We start from the raw sequence: 19,286 nt of genomic DNA on the forward strand, positions 1-19,286 counted from the left end.
TTGACCTTCTATCTCTTACTTCTATTCCTTTGCAACAGTTCTTCTTTTATCCTGGAATATAGTGCCCTATTACTCTCTGATTCATCTCAGCTCAAGTGCCACCATTTATAGGAGGCTTTCCCTGTTTCTCCCATTTATGGTGTTTCTCTGTGTGTCTCTGCTTCTTTGTCTCTGTCTCTGTCATACTACTTTCTATTGACTTATCTGTTTACATATGTCCACCTAGTAGAATAGAAGCTACTTGAAGGCAGGGACTGTTTTATTTTTGATTTTACATCCTAGGATACCTTGCATAAAGCCAATACTTGATAAACATGTATTGAATATTTTTTCCAATTAATTGATGTGGCAAAGGAAGCTGGCATTATCCATATATAGATTATGAGTAAAGCAAAGCATGGAAATTTCAAAAAATGGCTTGCCACATTTATATTATTCTGGGTAAACCTGGATCCAGAACAAATATAGATTTCCAGCTCTTTGCTCTTTCTTCTGTACCTACAACTTTGGTGATAGTTCTATTATAAATCATGGAACCTTAGAGCTTGAAAGGACTTGAGGGACCATCCAACCCAACTCATTCATTTTACAGAAGAATCTAAGGTCTAGACTAGTGATTCCCAAAGTGGATGCTACTGCCCCCTGGTGGGTGCTTCAGCGATCCAGGGGAGGTGGTGATGGCCACACTTTTTTTGTATTACATTCTATTCTGAGTTCAATAAATAATTTCATAATTTCCAGGGGGCACTAAGTAATATTTTTTCTGGAAAGGGGGTGGTAGGCCAAAAAAGTTTGGGAACCATTGCTCTAGACCATGGGGGTGGGAAGTGATTTTCTGAAAGTTACACAGTTAAGTAATGGCAGAACCAAGATTAGACCTAGGCCTCCTATTTTCCAGTACAGTGTGTCTTTCCCATCATATCATGCTATCAAAATATAAAAGACTTTTTTTTAAAGCTCTCCAGGATAACTCTCTTGGAGCCATTAGTTCAAGGACAACCCATTTCCATGTTGGGTATTTTTTGGGTGTAATGACCAGCCTTGTCATCATTTTACTGATTATAATAAAATCTGTCAGCTTGAGTCCTAGGCAGAAACCTTCCCAGATCCCTCAATAAAGAGTCTTGAAAAGCCTTTCCCTAGAAGTTGGTTGTATAGGACATGTTCTCTGTGTATCTTTCAATGCTATATAGAAAGTAGACTTGGACTTGACTATATAGACTTATATAGTGTAGTCCAAGGAGAAGGCTCTTTGTATTTTATTAACTAGATGGATGAATTCATTGTGCTTTTGTGGGAGTCAATTCAGGTTGTTAAGGTGTTCATTGTGAGTAGGAAGTATGTAATTGTCATTTTGGGGGATTTGGTCTGCTGTGGCCAGTTTCTACCCTTGAACAGCTGTGTTGATCATAGAAGCCCATTTGTGTTTGGTTTTAATTGGTGGTGGATTATGAAGAGCATTGCTACTAAGCATTTGCTTGACGTTTGCCAAGATCCTCATAACCATTTGTATCAGTTGTTTGACGTGGAGAGGTTTTTGGCTGCTCTCCAGTCTCATAAGATGAATCCACTGATTTTGTGCTGGAGTGACATCCTAAAATTAAGATCTAAGTCACTCACATTCAGATTTAATTGTACATATTATTCTAAATAGGTAGCCTGACCTCTGAACTACAGACTGAAGAGGAAGCTCACATAAACCTATAAGCACACAGAAACCTAGCCATGTCTCCTTTCTCTTCCTTTTCTTTTCTCTTCTTCCTTCTAACATAGGGAAGAAAGAGTGCTGCTACCCGCAGCTACTCAACTGACATTATCTGAGCTGTCTAATGGGATATGAGGTGGGAATGTGATTGGAGATGGCCTTGGAGTGGGTTCCCATTAGGGAGGTAGTGCATCTCACTGGACATTGCTTTAATACAAAGAAGCTCTTCTTTTACCAATACTAGGACACTTTTCTATGTCCCTCTCCATCCCTCAAAGGCATAATTCTCTGTTGTTAGATCAGGGGTGTAGGGAAGACAATCACCTGCCAAGGGATTCTATGTTGGAACTGAGTCTAAGCCTGGATTCACTAGACAACCTGGGGGCAGGGATGGAGAAAAATGAACCCCAAATGCCTTTCCCCCACCTCTTCTTTATTTCTTGTTCCTAAGCCAGAAGGGGACAAAGTATATTTCTCTTTTGTTGCCCTAGTCCAGCTTTTCTGGGGTGTGTGTTCCTGCTCTACATTTATATTACTATTGATATATTCTCTCAACCAGATCTCCAAAGAACAATGGGGGACTATTTAAAACTTCAGTGCCTTACACCAGTATGGAACAGCAGCCCTAAAGAAATACACAATAAAACCAGCTACTCCAATCTATCCACTCAACATCTCCTACATCAGACAGACTGATCAGAGGCTAGGTCCACTAACAAACCTTTAGTGTAAAGAAATATTTCACCTCTTGGGAATTTTCTCTGTACTTTTCCCCTTTGGGTTGCCAAATTGATTCAAGGTGGAAGAACATGCCTTCTAGTCATGGAATATAGCCCCTTATCGTCACCTCTTAGAATATCAAGCTTCCTTCAAAAGCTCAGTACAGATGCCACCATCTCTAGGAAGCCTTTCCTGGTCTTCCCAGCATACTGCCTCTTCTGGAACCTTTCTTTTTTATTTCTTTCTTTATTTGTTACATTAAAGTTTCCAGGTACCCTCCTCCCTTCCTCAAACTAGAGAAGGCATCATTTGACTATATATACATATATACTCACACACACACACACACACACACACATATATATATTTCTATTGATATCTATATAAAACTATGTCTTGCTTTTTTCAGTTCTTTCTCTTCTTATTTCACTGTTTCTCTTTCCAATATCACTCTTTTACCCTCTATCCTAGCATTTAGGCCTATAACTAGCTAATATGAATTCATGTCTTTCTTTATTGTTATTCTATCTACATGAAAAATTGAAGGGCATAGTTGAAATCATATTGGCTTTGTATCAGAAGGCTTAGGTTCAAATCCAAGCTTCACTATTTAATAGTTGTGACCTTGCTCTAGTCTTCATCTATAAAATGGAGCTAGTTGCTACCCTACTTACCTCACTGGCTTGTTGCCTGAATTAGGCTAATATTAATGCATTGTACATTTTAAAGTGCTGTAGAGATATTTTTATTATGCTTATTTCTATTCCCTGGCCCTCAGCCCCAAGGTTTGGAACAATATGAAGAATCATAGATTTAGAACTGGGTAAGATGTCCAAGGTCATCTAGTCCAGCCTCAAACCAAGGAAAGTAAGTGACTTGCCCAAGGACATAAGGTGTTACCTGAACACCCAAACCCAATGGTTTAGGACTTTTTTCTCATTGGTGGAGGTCAGTGCCCCATGCCTCTGTTGGGGACAAGATAGAATTAAAGAGATCTCTCCTTTCTTTGATTTTTACCAATTCTATCTGGTTTGGCTCCTCCTGAAGGCCTGGGGTACTGATCTCCATTAATGAGGGGAGATCGGTACTCCATACCAGTAGATTTTGGGGCTTCAGTTACCCAGGGAATTAGCATTGGAGGAAAAATTTAATCTTAAGACTCTTTGACTTCACAACTAGTGTTCTTTCTACTTTCCCAAGGTTGAGAAAACCTAGTTTGCCCCTAATAAGCTGTGTTACTATGCTCAAGTCATTGAATATCTCTGTGCTCCTGTTTTTTTCATCTGTCATACAGAAAAGTGTACTGTTCTTCTATCTCCTTTATAGAGTTATTTGAAGATAAAATTAGATTGGAGTTGTTGGAAGCACTTTAAAAAAGTCAGAAGTGCTGTCTAAACACAAGGAAACATTATTAGTGTAGTGCTCTGCAAAAATGTTTTTTGCTACCTAATTAACCAATCAGTCTTTCCCCAAGATCTCTGAGTTTGGGGGGTAACTGGGCCCTTGAGGGAAGTATGTTTATTAAGCTGAAAAAAGATATATTTGGGATATCCAAGGAAAAGAGAGTAGTTGAAATAGCATACATTTTGGCATTTTGTGCTTTTTGTCCTCCCTCTAGGGACATTTCAGTAAGTCTAACCCAATTCTACCATTTATAGTGGTGGTCAGGGAGTTAGGGGTAGGTAGAGATGAATGATTTTTTTTAGGCCTGAAAGAGTTTTCAATTCTAGTTTTGCCTCAAACAAGCATCAGCATTCAGATCTATTGGTTTCTATGTGAAGAAGAGAGAGATCTCTCTATTGTGGCCTCCCTTCTACCCCACAATCTATTCTCCTACCATTCTCCCCTCTCAATACTCCATGGTACAGGATGCAGCTGGGTGGCTCAGGGGATTGAAAGCCAGGCCAGGAGGTCCTGGGCTCAAAACTGCCTCAGACACTTTCTATTTGTGTGACCCTGGGCAAGTCACTTAACCCCCATTGCCTAGCCCTTACTACTCTTCTGCCTTAGAACCAACACATAGTAATTGATTCTAAGATAGAAGGTAAAGGTTAAAAATGCTCCATGGGATAGGGAGGGAAGACGATAAAAGGGAAAAGCAGAGAGAAAGGAAACATATTGTTTCTTAATTAAGTTGGGGAAGGAGACAGGGCTTGGGAGAGGCATCATGGCTTGTGGCTCTGCATTTATCATGCCTTTATCCCACTGACCCCAGGCCACCTATGTTGGATGGGAAGAGTATGACTGCTCAGAATATCTCTGCTAATGCGCCATCCCTAGTGCAGGAAGTTATTGATGAAAGGGTATAAGTGTTGTGTGAAGGGTGCTACCCTAAGAAACAATGACGTGGCCTGCAGGATACACCATGGGAAGGATGCTTTGTTTCATGCCTCCATCTACTGGGTGGAGGGAGAGTGTCTGACGTAGGTTGAAAACATGGCGGGTGACCCAATCTGGGAATCAAATCTTGCTTCTATCCTCCTCCAGGGGGAACCACAGTAGAAAGTGGAACTTTGGACGCCCTATCTAGGGCTGTAGACATTAGACTCTGCCACTCTAGTAATAAAAACAACTTTATTGCTGATCTGGAAGAATGAGAAAACAGCATGTTAATGACTTTCACAGATGACTATGATTTGGGAAGCATCGCATCAGCGAAATCCTGAGAGTATACTTGGATCCAAAACTTTATGAGAGAGAAGCAGGGTGTAATTAGGTAAAAGAAGAAAAGAAATTACTATCTAATAAACCATAGACTATTGGAGCTGAAAGAGACCTTAGAGCTCATACAATCTAACCCTATCTCCTTATAAAAGGGGAAGCAGGGAGCCAGAGAAGGTAAGCAATTCATCTAAGATGACCAGTACTAGAAACTAAATTTCTTTGAATTCCATTCTAGTCATATTTTCTATTATCCATACTCCCAGAATCATAGAATCTGATAGTTGAAAGGGCTGACAGGTCAAATCTAAGACCCCGTATAGCATTCTTGAGAAGTGGACATCTAACGTGCATCTAAAGACCTTCAAAGCCTCTCCTAGTACCCTGTGTGGTTGTGATTATTCCTATTTATTAGGCAGAATCAGGGACAATGCTCAAGAGACTTCTTGTATTTTTGGTATTAGTACTATCTCCAGGGGTGCCAATCACAATTCCACTATTTGTGTAGTGTAGTGACAAATGGGTAATGAAGTAGACAGAATGCTGAACCTGGACTCAGGAATACCTCATAGAGACTTGGTGCCTATGTATATCCCTGGACAACTAATAATCTCTCATAACCTCTGTTTCCTCATCCCCAAAATAGAAATAATAATAGCACCTACCTCACAGATAGGTTTTATGAGTCAAAAGATAATATACAAATTGTTTTTCATACCTTTAAGTACTACATAAATATTAGTTATTATTATTACTTCCAAGATAAAAAGAGGGTTAAGTTGCTTATGAATAGCACCAAGGCAACACATCTTCATATGTAGTTAATGGGAAAGTTTTCTGTAAAACTTCTATGACTAATGACAATGAATACATTTTGCCTAAGGGCTTTAAGTTGAAGAAGGGAAATATTAGGCAAGAAACGAATCGGTATGAAAGAATGTACCAAATAACTGATAATAAGAGACCTGCAAATCAAAATAACCCAGAGGTGTCACTAAACACTTTGTAAATTGGCAAAAATTGGCAAGTCAGTGTTGGAGGGGTTGAGGAAAGATAGGGACTAATACATTGTTGGTGGAGCTGTGAAATGGGACCACCTTTTTAGAAAGCAATTTGGAATTATGCAGACATAGAAGCTAAAATATATATAACTTTAGAACCAGAGACTCCATTACTGGGCTTCCATAAACCACAAAATATTTATAACAGCACTTTTTGTAATAGCTAAGAATTGGAAACTAAGCATATGCTCATCAATTAGGGAATGGCTAAACAAATTGTGGTACCGAATGTAATAGAATATGACTGAGTTGCAAGAAATGATGTGTGTGATCAATACAGAGAGGCATAGAAAGATATATATGAACGGATGCAGAGTAAAGTAAGTAGAGCCAAGTAAATAGTATACATGGTAACTACAGTAATGTAAATGGAAAGCTGAAAATAAAAGAAAGGAATCTTGTTATGAGAACAAAGAAGTAGTTATTAAAACTGGTGTTAAGACATGGTACTGGCAAAATTATCATAATGATATTCCTTGAATTGGTCCAATATAAAGCTTTGTTTTGTTAAGGGAAAAGCTTAGCTTTATTTTTCCCCAAGAAGAAATTCCCTTCACTAAGGCAGAGAGGCAACTCTTTTGCAAACATCCAGGAGTATTTTAGTTTTATTAAAAGAGTCTTGTTTCAGTCTTAAAGAATTCCTTGGGAGTCCCTAAGAGGTGACTTGCCCAGAATCATATAGAAAATATATATGAAAGGCAAGACTTGATGCTGAAAAGCCAGATCTCTATCCACTACCATGCTGGAGATAACTAGTTGTTTCCTCAATAGGTCAGTAGTACCATCTTTGTTTATTTGATGGAAGGTAGGCAGGAAATGGGACTTGGGCTGCGATAGTGTGCCTTCCTGTAAATTTCTAATGTGTTCTTCTTTTTGAGGGTTAAGTTTGAGATTTGAGGTGTGGCTGAACAATTGCTAAAGTTCCTGAGATTTGAAACCAATACTAAATCTAAGCTTTCCTTTGAAAATGCCTGATGATGGTATTAATGTCTTTTCGTCATTGTTGTTATCTGGGTTCCATAGATAATAATTCTATGGTGTCAAAGAGAAAGCCAGTGAAGTACAGAGTCTGGCAATTCTTCTTAAAGAGAATGAAAAACTTAAGTGTTTAGGCTTGGTGATGGACTAAGGACCAGCCCATTTTAGTTCAGAGAGGCTTCTCACCAGAATATGAGCCATAGGAGAAGTGATCTGTGTCAGTAGAAAGAAAATCCACACTGTTGAAATTGTGAATTTCTCTTGGAAATTTTGAAGTTATTTTATTTTCTCCAATTGAGGGATACTTTGGTCACTGAGCATCTCCCCCCACCCCCAAAAACCAACTCCAAACTAAAATGAAACCAAATATCTTCAGATAAAAATTAAAACATAATATATAAGTGCTTCAGGAGTAGAAAATTTTCCCAGAATAAGTCCTGAAACAACTCTTAGATACTTATGAAATGTGCCTAGCCTAAATCAGAGGGCTGTCTTGGATTTTAGCTAAAGATACAGTTCACAGTTATAGTTCACATGACCCTCCATGAAGTAACATTCATTTTCCAAATTGCTTCGAAATATTTGTTTCTTATTCTCTTTGATTCTCCAAAGACATTAAACCCAATAGGGAGTCACAGTCATTTGGTCAATACGCTTTGATACATTTACCTAAATGGCATGTTCTTCTCCATGTTGTTGCATCCACGCAATAATTAAATGTGCCTTCAAACGGTATTGAAGGTAGGTAGTCTTTGGGCTTATTGCTTAATTAGTGTAGGTTTGTCCTATAGCTTCCCATCACTGCACAATCAATAGCACTCTAGAGAACATCACACCGATATTGGAAATAGATACCTCCTGCCTTTAACATATGGCCTCAACAGAACTTGGGTTATGCTGTAAAATAGTTTTAGTAGAAATATAGAGTCAATTATCCTTTCAAGAAGGTTGATACGTGAATATACCTTTTCAAAACACACATTTATATACACAAAACAACTCTGTGTGTTTCCTCAGGTCCTTTTGTTCCTCATCCCTTTCATGTCTCTCAATTACTAAGAAATTCAACAGAATGAAAGAAAGATACAGAATTTCAATCATTGCTGCCGAAGGGAGTCCTTGTACTGTTTTACCACCTTCTGTGCTGTTAGAGTAATTTGATTGTAATGAAAAGTCAGAATTCACCTAACAAGTGTTCAGCTGCATGGGATTGAAACTGTATGACCTAGGATAGGTATTAGATTAGTAGGATTATTCCTAGTTAAATGTAAGCTCCTTGAGAGCAGGAAATTATTCTTTTCTTTTCTTTTCATTTCCTATCCTTTTCTTTCCTGTCCTCTTCTTTCCAGTCTTCTTCTTTCCTCTCCTGTCCTTTCTTCTCCTCTCCTCTCCTCTCCTCTTTTCTTCTCTTCTCCTAAAATTTCTTAACATAATGCCATCTGTACAGTAAATGCTAAATAATAAATGCCTAATGAATTGAATTATCCAGGTTGCTTCTAAAGGAGCAAAAAATGTAAAGGTGAGTACATAGGGATTCTGAAAGAGGCATCTTTTTTTTATAAGGTGCTTAAGGGAAATGTGCAGGCAAGGGAACTGGCATAGTGTTGTGGTTAGGAAAATGGACTTGTCAGGAAGACCTGGGTTCACATCCTGCCTCAGTTGCTAGTTGTGTAACTTCAGGCAAATCACTTAACCTTACTAGGTCACAGTTTTCTTATCTATAAAAGAGGGGTTTCTACTAGATGACCGTACTTAGGTCCTTTTCAGCTTTAAATTCATGAATATGTGACAATAAGATTCTGCAATTTTCTTTTGAGTGAAAATTTTAGTTCTTTTGTCAAGGTCATTTGAGGAAAATCAGAAACTTCATGCCTGAGTTGTTAGGAAGGAGTCAGAATCATTTTAGACCATGATACATATTTTTCTTTTGGGTCTTTTTGGGACCCAGATTTTGAAATTGTAGAAATAGTATTATTATATGCTCTCCTCTACCAACCCCCCCCACCCCCACCCCCGTCTGCCCCACACCCACCCCATCCTGTGTTTTATTAGGAGAAGCTAGTGTTGAGATGGCAAATCTAAATGTACCTTATTAGATCCTCTTGAGCTATGCATTTGTTTTTGGTGGGGAAACTTGGACTCTGTTTTTTAGGAGATTATTAGTTATTGGCCTTAGACATTTAACTTACAGTTATGTTCTAAAATCCACTTGCTGCTTTTGCAAATTTTCAATTAGTTTGTGGTTTGAACTGGTTGCTAATGTCTTTTGTACCCAACCTTCCTCCTCAAGCCATACCTTGATAATAAAATCACATTAGATGCATTTATTCTTTTGTGAGCACAGTGCATTTCCAAGCCCAAATATGAATATAATATTTCAAATATTTAAAAATGGATTTAAAGTCATTAATTCAGCCCTGCCTTCTTTAATGATGGGCAAACTCTTTGCTTTTTAAAAGGAAACTCTGCACCACTACACCAGCAGCATTATTAGTATTTTAAAATATTTTAAAGTGGTGATTTTTTCTAAGGCAGGCATCACAATTATGTAAAGTAACCTTAGATACCTTCTAATGTTCTCATTGGCCATGAGCTTGCTAATTACATCATCTGTATGACAACAAAATAAACCCTCTGAAACAGAACTCAAAGTACTGGAACATTGGTAAAGCATTTTCTAAATTAATTTTTAATGAGTTCTAATATTTTAATATTGCATTGGATTTTAAGTAAGAAAGTTGTTTTTGTATTAAACAGTGGTATACAATATTACTTCATGGAATAACATTTAATTAAAATACACTAATTTATGTATTTGTTTATTAGCTTTATCCCTAAAGCAGCAAAAATCTCTGCATGATTTTATGAAAAATGTAAATGAGGATTTTGGCATCACTAATAAAGTTAAATTAGCATAGGTTAAAATGTATTGCTTTCACTTTTGCAACTTCATATAAAGAACTCTAAAATGTTGATCTGACATATAATAAAGATCAGTTTTCATTGAAAAGATTAAACTTCTATGGAAATAACCTTCTATTTTTCTAATTTCCTTTTGGCTTTATTAGGTTTTACCTGATTTGTTCTTGTCTTAAAATATTTTCCCCTAGTCCTGTAATTGCAGGAGTCACTTCAGTGTAGGAATATAGCAACAAGAGGGTCTTTTCTTTTTTACATTTGGAAACATTTAGCTGATGTAACAAATGAAAAACACCTTATTGAATAGCATGGGTTCTTTGCTGATTCTACTTATATCCAATTGGGATATTAAGTTCCTCAGGATTGGGGTCTGGCTTTTTGTAACTTTAGCTTTGGGTGTGACCTCTCCTCAGACTCTAGAAATAGTAAGTAATCTGATGTAGATTGATAATAATAGCTCACATTTACATAGAACTTTGCAATTTACCAAGTGCTTTCCTCTCAATAACCTTGGGAGGTAAGTAAGTATTCTTGTCCCCATTTAATAGATGAGGAAATTGAAGGACAAGTTTAAGTGACTTGCCCCAAATCAGTAGTTAGTTGAGTACCTTTCTGCCCAAATGTTCTTTCCACTATAGTTGGCAGTGTTTAATAGTAACTTTCTATACAAGGAAGTAAAAAACAAAATAAAACAAAAAACGGGGAGGATTCCAGTTATTTCATAGTTTTGTCAGATTTATAATGCACAAATGTATCTCCTTATGGATACTCTGGCAATATATTTTTCAAAAGTATGATCTTTCAGCAGCAAAACATAACAAAATAAAAATGCATTTTAAACTCCACTGCCCAGAAATGTTTTCTCCCTTTTCCCACCCCCATTTTCCCTTTGTTATTTATATTCACACATCTTCACTTCAGTAACGTTCTTTAGTAAACAGCTTGTGGGGTTTTGATGTTTGTTAATGAACTGTCAATAGCACATGGTTTTTTTTTATAAAAAAGATTTTTTTTTTGGAGATTGTTTTAAAATGTTGTTCACGCCATGGAGACAGAGAGAGAAGAAGTTTTGGCTAAGGACCTTAGTCTCAGTATTGGAGTACCACTTGAGACTGTATGGTGAAGGCTTAGCCTTTAAGCAATAGGGGAAGTGGCAGATTGTTTACAGGAGTGCCAATAGTCATTAGGAAGGAGTTGTGAAGTGTTTTAAAACAGGGCTGTTAGCATTCTCAACAAAGCAGGAGTTGAAATCACACAAAAGAACAGGAGACAAATGCACACTTTGGGTGCAAACTTTTTCCTTATTGACACTGGAGAAGTGAAAGTGATTCCAGGGACTGACTGATGTTTTGAGTAAGAACAAATAATAACATCTTTGTTGAGGCAAATGGATTCTCTCTCTCTCTCTCTCTCTCTCTCTCTCTCTCTCTCTCTCTCTCTCTCTCTCTCTTCCTCTCCTCCTTCCTTTCCTTCCTTCTTTCCTTTTTTATTAGAACATAAAAGAGTTCAAAGAAGATGTTTTGACTGTAAAAAGTCAGTTTATGAGAAACTCTGTAATTTGAAAAAAATCAACTTTCCCTTATAATATGAACATCTCAATAATTTGTGGGTAGAAATTAGTGCAGTATTGTATGCAAAGATTAGAAGGGCTGAAGAGACTAAAACCTTGCCATTCTGTCAGCTTTGAACTTGACTACAAATTAAATGAGAGCATCCTTAGACTTTTTTTTGGACATCTTTTTAAAACTGAAAAAAAAATTGTATCCTAAAGAAACAATTTCAGAATTTTAATAATTTTAATCTTTAGAATGTTTAATTTCCCTATATCCTTGTCTTTTTTCCTTAAAATTTTCATGCATTGTTGGGGGGGGGGGAATCTAGTCTAACTCACAAATGCATCCTTTTTCTCATGTATATTTGATACCAGGCTCCAGTCTAATCTGATAAAGTGCACTTTGCCTGTGGTGTCTTACAATAAGCTGGCTGCATTAGTGCCGGGAAAAATCAATACCGATTTATAATTTACCATCGCAAAAACCTATCACTTTTTATGACCCTCCATCCTGGCTCATTAATATTACATTAAAACACACACACCCACTGCAACAGGGGGGAAATTGTAGCTTGTCAGGTTCGCAGCCATAAAGAAACCTTTAATTGGACTTAGTTTGGGAATCCAAGCACTGATTTTGTTTACTTGCTTTATTTTTAATATATGGTGTTTTATTTGGTGGGTTTTAAGATAATACACAGTATACCCATCTCCATCTCTGAATGTATAGCTTCTCTTCTATGCTCCTGAAATATGAAAACTTGTGTATATAACTTTAATAAATATTTTCATACTGTCTTTAACATTGTTCTGTTTCCTTATTGCCTAGGGAACTCTTTTTCTTTTTTTCTTTTTCACTTTCTTTCCCTGTGCTGATGATATTTCTCTTATCTTTTTTGGCTTGTCATAGTTGATATTTATTTGTTCCCCTCAGATCACTAAGAAGCTAAATGCCATCTTTTGCATTGTCTGTCTCCTAAAGAAAGAATTGAATATTTGATTTTTCTTCTTCCCTGAATGGAGTAGATTAGGCTGACCCTGCATGGAAACTGAGTGTTTCCCTCAGTGCTTGCTGTTCAGCAGCATAGGACTCCAGACATTTTTTTTAAAGGCTTTCAATTCCTTCACCTTAAAGAAACCCCAAAAGAAAAATCAAACAATGCTCTTTGCCCCTCGCAAAAAAAGAATTAAACAGCTCTGCCCTCATGTGTTTTTAGACTTATAAGCCCTATATCTAAATTCTTTCCAGATAATGTCGAAAAAAATGATGTCAGTGTTTATGTTGGCAGCTGCAAGGTACTCTATTTATTTCATACTATTCAAATAGTTTCCAGGGAATTTTTCCTGTTAATATCGTGAAGAACCGACCTCGGGAGCCACATGGTTTGCTTCCTTTCCTTTGCTGCAGTAAAGGTTAAGGAATATTTTTTTTTAAAGAAGGTAAAAAAAAAATATGGAGTTAGAACAGAGAAAGCCAAATAAATAAATAAATAAAACGGAAAATTCAGTGTGTTCTCGAGTGTGCAGTAGATCCTCACTGTGCAGCAAGTACATGTCGTGATTGGGTTTTTAAAAGACATTCGCCTCCCCCCTGACTGACAGGGCCTATTGATTTTTTAGGTTTCTGCCGTCATCAGTTTTCAGCCTCACAGCGGCCATGTGTCGGGGTCAGGGCGCACCGGGGCTCAGTGAGGCAGCCTTCGCCACATCCCAAAGTGAAGGGCCGTTGAAAGAAAATCAATCATGTCATAAGTGGGAAGCATCAAAAATTTTCCCCCTGTATGGCCAAAGCCCATCAGCCTGTCTCCACTCAGTAGCTAAGGTTAGGCATCTGTCAAGTCAGACTAGGTGAAAAGTATTAGAAATGCCAGTTAACCCATGGGAAGACTGTGTAGGTGCAGCAACGCCCTCCCCCCCTTCCACACCCCCGCCATCTTTGTCCATCCTAGGTATGACAAGGTTAGCATTTTCACTTAATTTTTAAGACAGAATGGCTGGGTTTCCCCTTTCTGTCCTTTTCCCCAGTCTCTCTTCTCTCCCAAGCTAATCTACAGAATGTATTAAGGTTTAGTATTTGCTTATGGAATCAGTGGGGGAAAAAAAAATTAAACTAGTTTCTCTTCAGGTACGGTCCACTGGGAGGTCAACATTGTTGTGTTGTTACAAGTCACAAAAATGTATTTATTTGCCCAAGGAGGACTACCTCTCTGCCTTTTTCAGGGAATCATCCATCTACGTTTTTTAACAAATCGATAGTCTATCTTTCTATGTATTGCTAGGATCGACTCAACAACTGTTCTGATACCTCTGATTTGATTTGGCCCTAAATTTTTCACTCCTCAAGTAACTGAGAGAAGAATCTCTTTCTGCCTTTGGAGATCTAGATGAGACGGAGCTGCTAATTTTTTAAAAGTATATTTTCTTGGTTGGTACATTCTAAATATGTACAGTTAGTATAGTTTGGTTAAAATGACAGTATTCCATGTCTGGTTTGTTCCTAGCAGAGAGGAAAGTTAAGCACATCACCATGAATTCTGAAATAATTGATTTCTGAGTAATCATTTAGTAATCATAATATAGAGGGAAATTTTAAGTGATAATTACCCATATTTTAAGGCCTATAAATACAGATTATGCAAAGGTTCCAGTAAGGTCATGACTCACATATCATGTGTTGATTTTCTGTTGAACAATAAGACCTAAAATTGTGTCTAAAAGTGTCATACAGAAAATGAACTGGCTCATTTATATATATATATTTTTTAGGAGGAGATGGTTAGAGTCTTTGGAGTGGGAAAAGAAAAAAAGAAATATATATATATATATATGAATATATATATATATATGTATAAATATATGTGCCATGATGGGTTTGTTTTTCATTTTGCATCATGGGAGTAGTTCTTCTTTGACTGATGTTGCCACTTTGAACTCTGGTTCTGAAATATCACGAGAAGAGCTCTTCCTGGGAGAACTTAAAGCAGGCCTCCGTGCTTGGCAGCAAGGCTTGTTTCTGAGATTTTCTTTGGTTGGAGTGGACACACCAAGGGCTCTAGAGGAAAAGGGAGATGATTGAACTAAGAGCTATGCTTTAACTTTCCATTCCTAAATTGACATTCACTGCCTGAACCAAGATGTATACTCACTAATAAATATTTTAGCTCTCTATGCTTCAGTGATTACACTCGCCATTCCATACAGATAAAAAGACAAAATGTTTCTTTAATCAGTACTGTGATGTGAGACCGTTAAGGTAATAGTGCTTGAAACTATTAGAATCGCAAAGATATTGATTGGCTTGCTTTTGGTGTTGCAATTATAATTACATTTTTAGGTTACATTTTATGGGTTCATACTAGTTATTCTAACATAAAAGAAATTGCTGGTCCAGAATTTTAACAGAGGAGAGAATGATCCTGGATGAAAACCTCAGCATTACAGAGCATCAGAGACTGCTAATATATGATCTAATTGTGATCAATATTTTCTTTTCTAGTTTCTGTAATGACAATGCTTTGCAATAAAAACATAGCCTTTTTTTTTCCAAATCCCACAGAATGATAAATGATGTAGGCCAACTTGGGGAGGGGGGAAGTCACTTATTTTACATTCCTTGTGATTTATTATGGGAGAGACCAATTTTAACTATGGCTGGTATGAAATTATGCTTGGGTAGAAGAGGAAAAGTAACCAACAAAGAAATCTATTTTACCCTTGGATACTTAAGTCTAAGTCCCATTACCAATGATGGGAACTAAGTACTCTCATCAAGGAGGAATATGGACCCTTGAGTTTCCAGATTCTATTTATTACATTACTAGCAGAGGAGAAAAAGTCAACACGATGACTCTACTTTGCTGAATTATGAATGGTTAGGTTAGCCTAGCTCATGTGTTGCTTAAAAGGGGCCAATTTGATCTTGCCTTGACAGTAAGTTAAAGCCAGGTTTCTGAAGATATCCATACTCTTGTCAGCTGGTTTCCCTTGCCTTAGGAGATAATATATTGCCTATGCCTTTGGCTGACAGGCTATTTCAGGTGTAAGAGGGAAATGTAAACATAGCATCAACTATTTTAGACTACATCTTGCTTTCATGTGTGCGGTAGAATCTATTCAACCTATCCTGATTTATGCACTGCATGCTTCTCCTGTTGTTATAATCAAACCCAGCCAGTAGCCCAAATTAGCCAGATGCAACCTATCCATTGCAGGTAAAGCTTTCCAGGAAGCCCAGAAGATATTTGCAAATGCAGTAGTTTAGAACTGTCAAAAGCATATTGAAACAAGCCCCCTTTTTAAAAAGGCACCCACTCCCATTGTGTCAGCCCAATAGTGTTTCTCATGTGGCTGTAGTTAAACTTCTCAGTCTTTCCATTTGGCCCTTCATTTATAAGTTGCCTGTGACATTTTGCTCGAGGCAAGTACTCAGCATGTAAAGTTGCAACAGCCTAGAAAATATGTTTTCTTTTTCTTTTTCTTTTTTTTAAAGAGATTGAAGAGGAAGCAAGAGGAAGAAAATTGTGTTTCTCTTAAAGATTTGAATCAAAATAAATAAATAATGGTTTTGAAGTATTTCCAAGTTTGAGTATGATCAAATATGTGTTCCTGTAATTCAAAAGAATCTCCTTTCCTTCCTCCTTGAGAAATTCACTGCCTTCCTTAGGAAAAACATTTTATATTGACTGTAAGTGAGCCTCAGTGATCATAGGGTCATGGATTTCTAACTGGAATGGACTTTTGAGATCATCTAGTTCAACCCCTTCATTTTATAGATGAGGGATCTGAGACCCATAGGGCTGAAATAACTAGACTAAGGCCAAACACAAGTAGCAGAGTTAGGATTCAAAAATAGATTCTCTGATTGCAAATCTTATACCTTTTGAAATACATCAGTCAATTAACAACCCATTATATACCAGGCCATACGCTAGATGCTGTAAGATAGAAATGCACAATTGAGAGTCCCTCACCTCAAAGAACTTATCTTCTACTGGGGGATATGGCATGTGCACACACAATAAATATCCAGTAAATTGTATGAGGGATACTATTGCAGCATATCGCTGGGAATGGAAATTTCTAGGGACTTGAGTTTTGGTTGGTTCTCAGTTATACTTGGAATCCATTTTGGCAAGGAGGTATTTTTTGTTTTGGGTAGTGGTTGTTGATTTAGAAAGTTTTTGTTGTTACCTTGATTTTATTTTCAAATATAGACCCTCCCTTTCCTTCTAATGAAGAATAATAGTTGAAAAGAAGGAAGAAAAATAGTTCAGGTTAACCAATCAACCCATGAACCAAGTCTGATGCTTGATGCAAAATTCCACACCTGTAGACCTCCTGCTTTTCAAGAAGAGATGAAGACATATTTTCTCAAGTCTTCTCAGAGTCAAGCTTATGGATTATTATAATTATTCAATGTTCAGTTTTCCTTCTTTTCATTCTGTTTACATTGTTGTAGTTATTGTATCTATACATTGCTTTCCTGCAGAAACCTATATTTCAACAACACAGGTTGAAGCAAGAGTTAATTGTATATTTTTATGCCATTATATATATCATATCCTGAACCTAATTTAAGTTTTCTGTGATGATCAGAGACTTAGTGGAGTGGTTTAGTGGACAGAGAATTGGACTTGTTATTCAGGAGCTGGGTTCTGCATCTAACTAGTTTGTGACCTTATATATGTTATTTCAAATTCTAGGCCTCAGTTTCTTGATCTGTAAAATGAGGGAGTTGAGCTAAGTGAGTTCTAACACCCTTTCTAGTTCTAAACTTCTATTTGAGTCTGCCTAACTCTACCCTCACTTGGAATAGAGGTATAGGAGATAGGGTTGAGCATGACAGGTTTAGGGCATCCTGTATTATTAATTATTTTCCTCTTGATTAAAGTTGGGAATGGGAGAGAGCTGCTTCATTTCAAATCACTCTCTCATCTTTTAAAATTCTATTCTAAGGCTTTGAAGAACTTCCTTCACCAAGGTCCTAATGCACTTTTCAGTAGCTGGGCCTTATGGGGCCTTGAAACATTAGACATTAGCCATCAGTCAAGGTCCCTTGGCTAACATCTCCTAGATGACATTTTCTTCTAAGTGTGCCATTAGTCTATATAATACCAGTGTCTTTTAGCCTTTGGGGGCACTACTAAGAAGAGCAATCAAGACTTTTTGTTAGAAGAATGAGCCATGTTTCTATCTAGCCTGGAAACATAGTTCCCAGCAACATTTTTAGCCCCAGAGAAATAGTAAATGTTAATGCCCCACTGAAGTCTTCATGATCTCCTGGGTCAGAAATCCATTTTTAAAAAAGTCTCAGAATATGGATTTACAAATTGCCATCCCAAACCATTATGGACTTTGGGGTAAATAGTTTTAATTTTAAAACATCTTTAAAATATATATTTTTAAGATGGTTCTAAATAAACATTTTTATAATAGATCAAGATAGCTGCAAAACAGCTATTATTGCCTATCAGGGAAATAATATGTGTTAAGAAATTGTCTGCAGAAGCATTCTAAAATCTTGTATATTTCCAAAGAGGAATTTTTCAGTATCAGTAAATAGGAGGAGAAAATAGTGCCTAGGACCTTGTAATAAAGAAAATGTATAAAAATGGAAAGGATTTAGGTTTCCTGTATTTGAAATTCTACTAAGGAGCAGACCTCAGGAGACAGTCTCAGAAACTCAGATGATGTGAGAAATCCAACTTGCTGCCAGCTCAACACTGGCTATAAGCAAAAGACATCTAAGATATCTCCTGGGTCCTGACTCTGGTGCTGACTACAGGATAACCTCAAAGGCATTTTTCACCTCTTGGATTCTATGATGACAACCATTTGGATGTTAAAAAAAACAACAAAAATCATTTATATGTTTAGGACTATATGAACAAAATGTCCAAGTAACTGATTGAAATGTCCATTTAAAAAAAATCTAGTTATTTTAGAATCATGCAGGCACAACTTTGACTTTCTTTAGCCACTTTAAATCATAGCACCACAGCCTGTAAAAAGGTCACAGACCAAGAATGCCATGAAATGTCTCTACTGGGTGAATAGTCCACATAACTTTATTTGAGAGAGAAATATCTCAAATTAGGTTCCTTAACAATATGGTAGATCTCCTAATGTCCTCTTAAGAAAAATAACTGAAGATATAAGTTTTAATTTATCTTTGCCAGATTCTCTAGGTAAGATAAGATTTACTGGTTGACCTTTAAAGACACACTCCATTTGTAATTTTATGAGGGGGTGAATTTCATCAGCCAAAAACTTATCCTAGGTACTTCTGGTTGTCAGAATCCTACCAGTCATCAAAGATTATCTAGTCATTTAATAATTTCTGAGATTCTGATGACTATTCTTCTATTGACATAAAATAGTATATATGTTATATGGGAAGGGTAAGCGAAATAAATGTTGTGCAGGCTTGGGGATTGAATGACATGATATCCAACTGGGTAGTTGAAAGACACTTTGAAGAAAGAACAACAGCTGTGAACACAGACTGAAGTAGACTAGAAAGTCAATAGCTTTTAAACAAAGGTCATCAGTCAGTCTAGGAGAATAAAAATGGACACCTTGGCTATTGTTTAGGTTTACCAGAGAAGCCAGGAAGGTCTCTGTGTTACATTAAGGCTTCCAATCCATTTGAGAAAGATGAAGACTCTAAGCTGGCTTCAGGCAGCAAGAC

General features: G+C 37.0%; 1 protein-coding gene across 1 annotated transcript in view; it reads left to right on the top strand.

The window, feature by feature from the left end:
- The window catches only part of EBF1 (EBF transcription factor 1), a 467,727-nt gene that overhangs the window by 125,423 nt on the left and 323,018 nt on the right, over positions 1 to 19,286 (top strand). Inside the window, exon 10 of the mRNA XM_044659847.1 lies at positions 3,289 to 3,318. Coding sequence (XP_044515782.1) covers positions 3,289 to 3,318 — 30 coding nt within the window. The remainder of the gene's footprint in view (positions 1 to 3,288; positions 3,319 to 19,286) is intronic.

The sequence above is a fragment of the Gracilinanus agilis genome, chromosome 2 (assembly GCF_016433145.1).
Source record: "Gracilinanus agilis isolate LMUSP501 chromosome 2, AgileGrace, whole genome shotgun sequence".
NCBI classification, from domain to species: Eukaryota; Metazoa; Chordata; class Mammalia; order Didelphimorphia; family Didelphidae; genus Gracilinanus; species Gracilinanus agilis.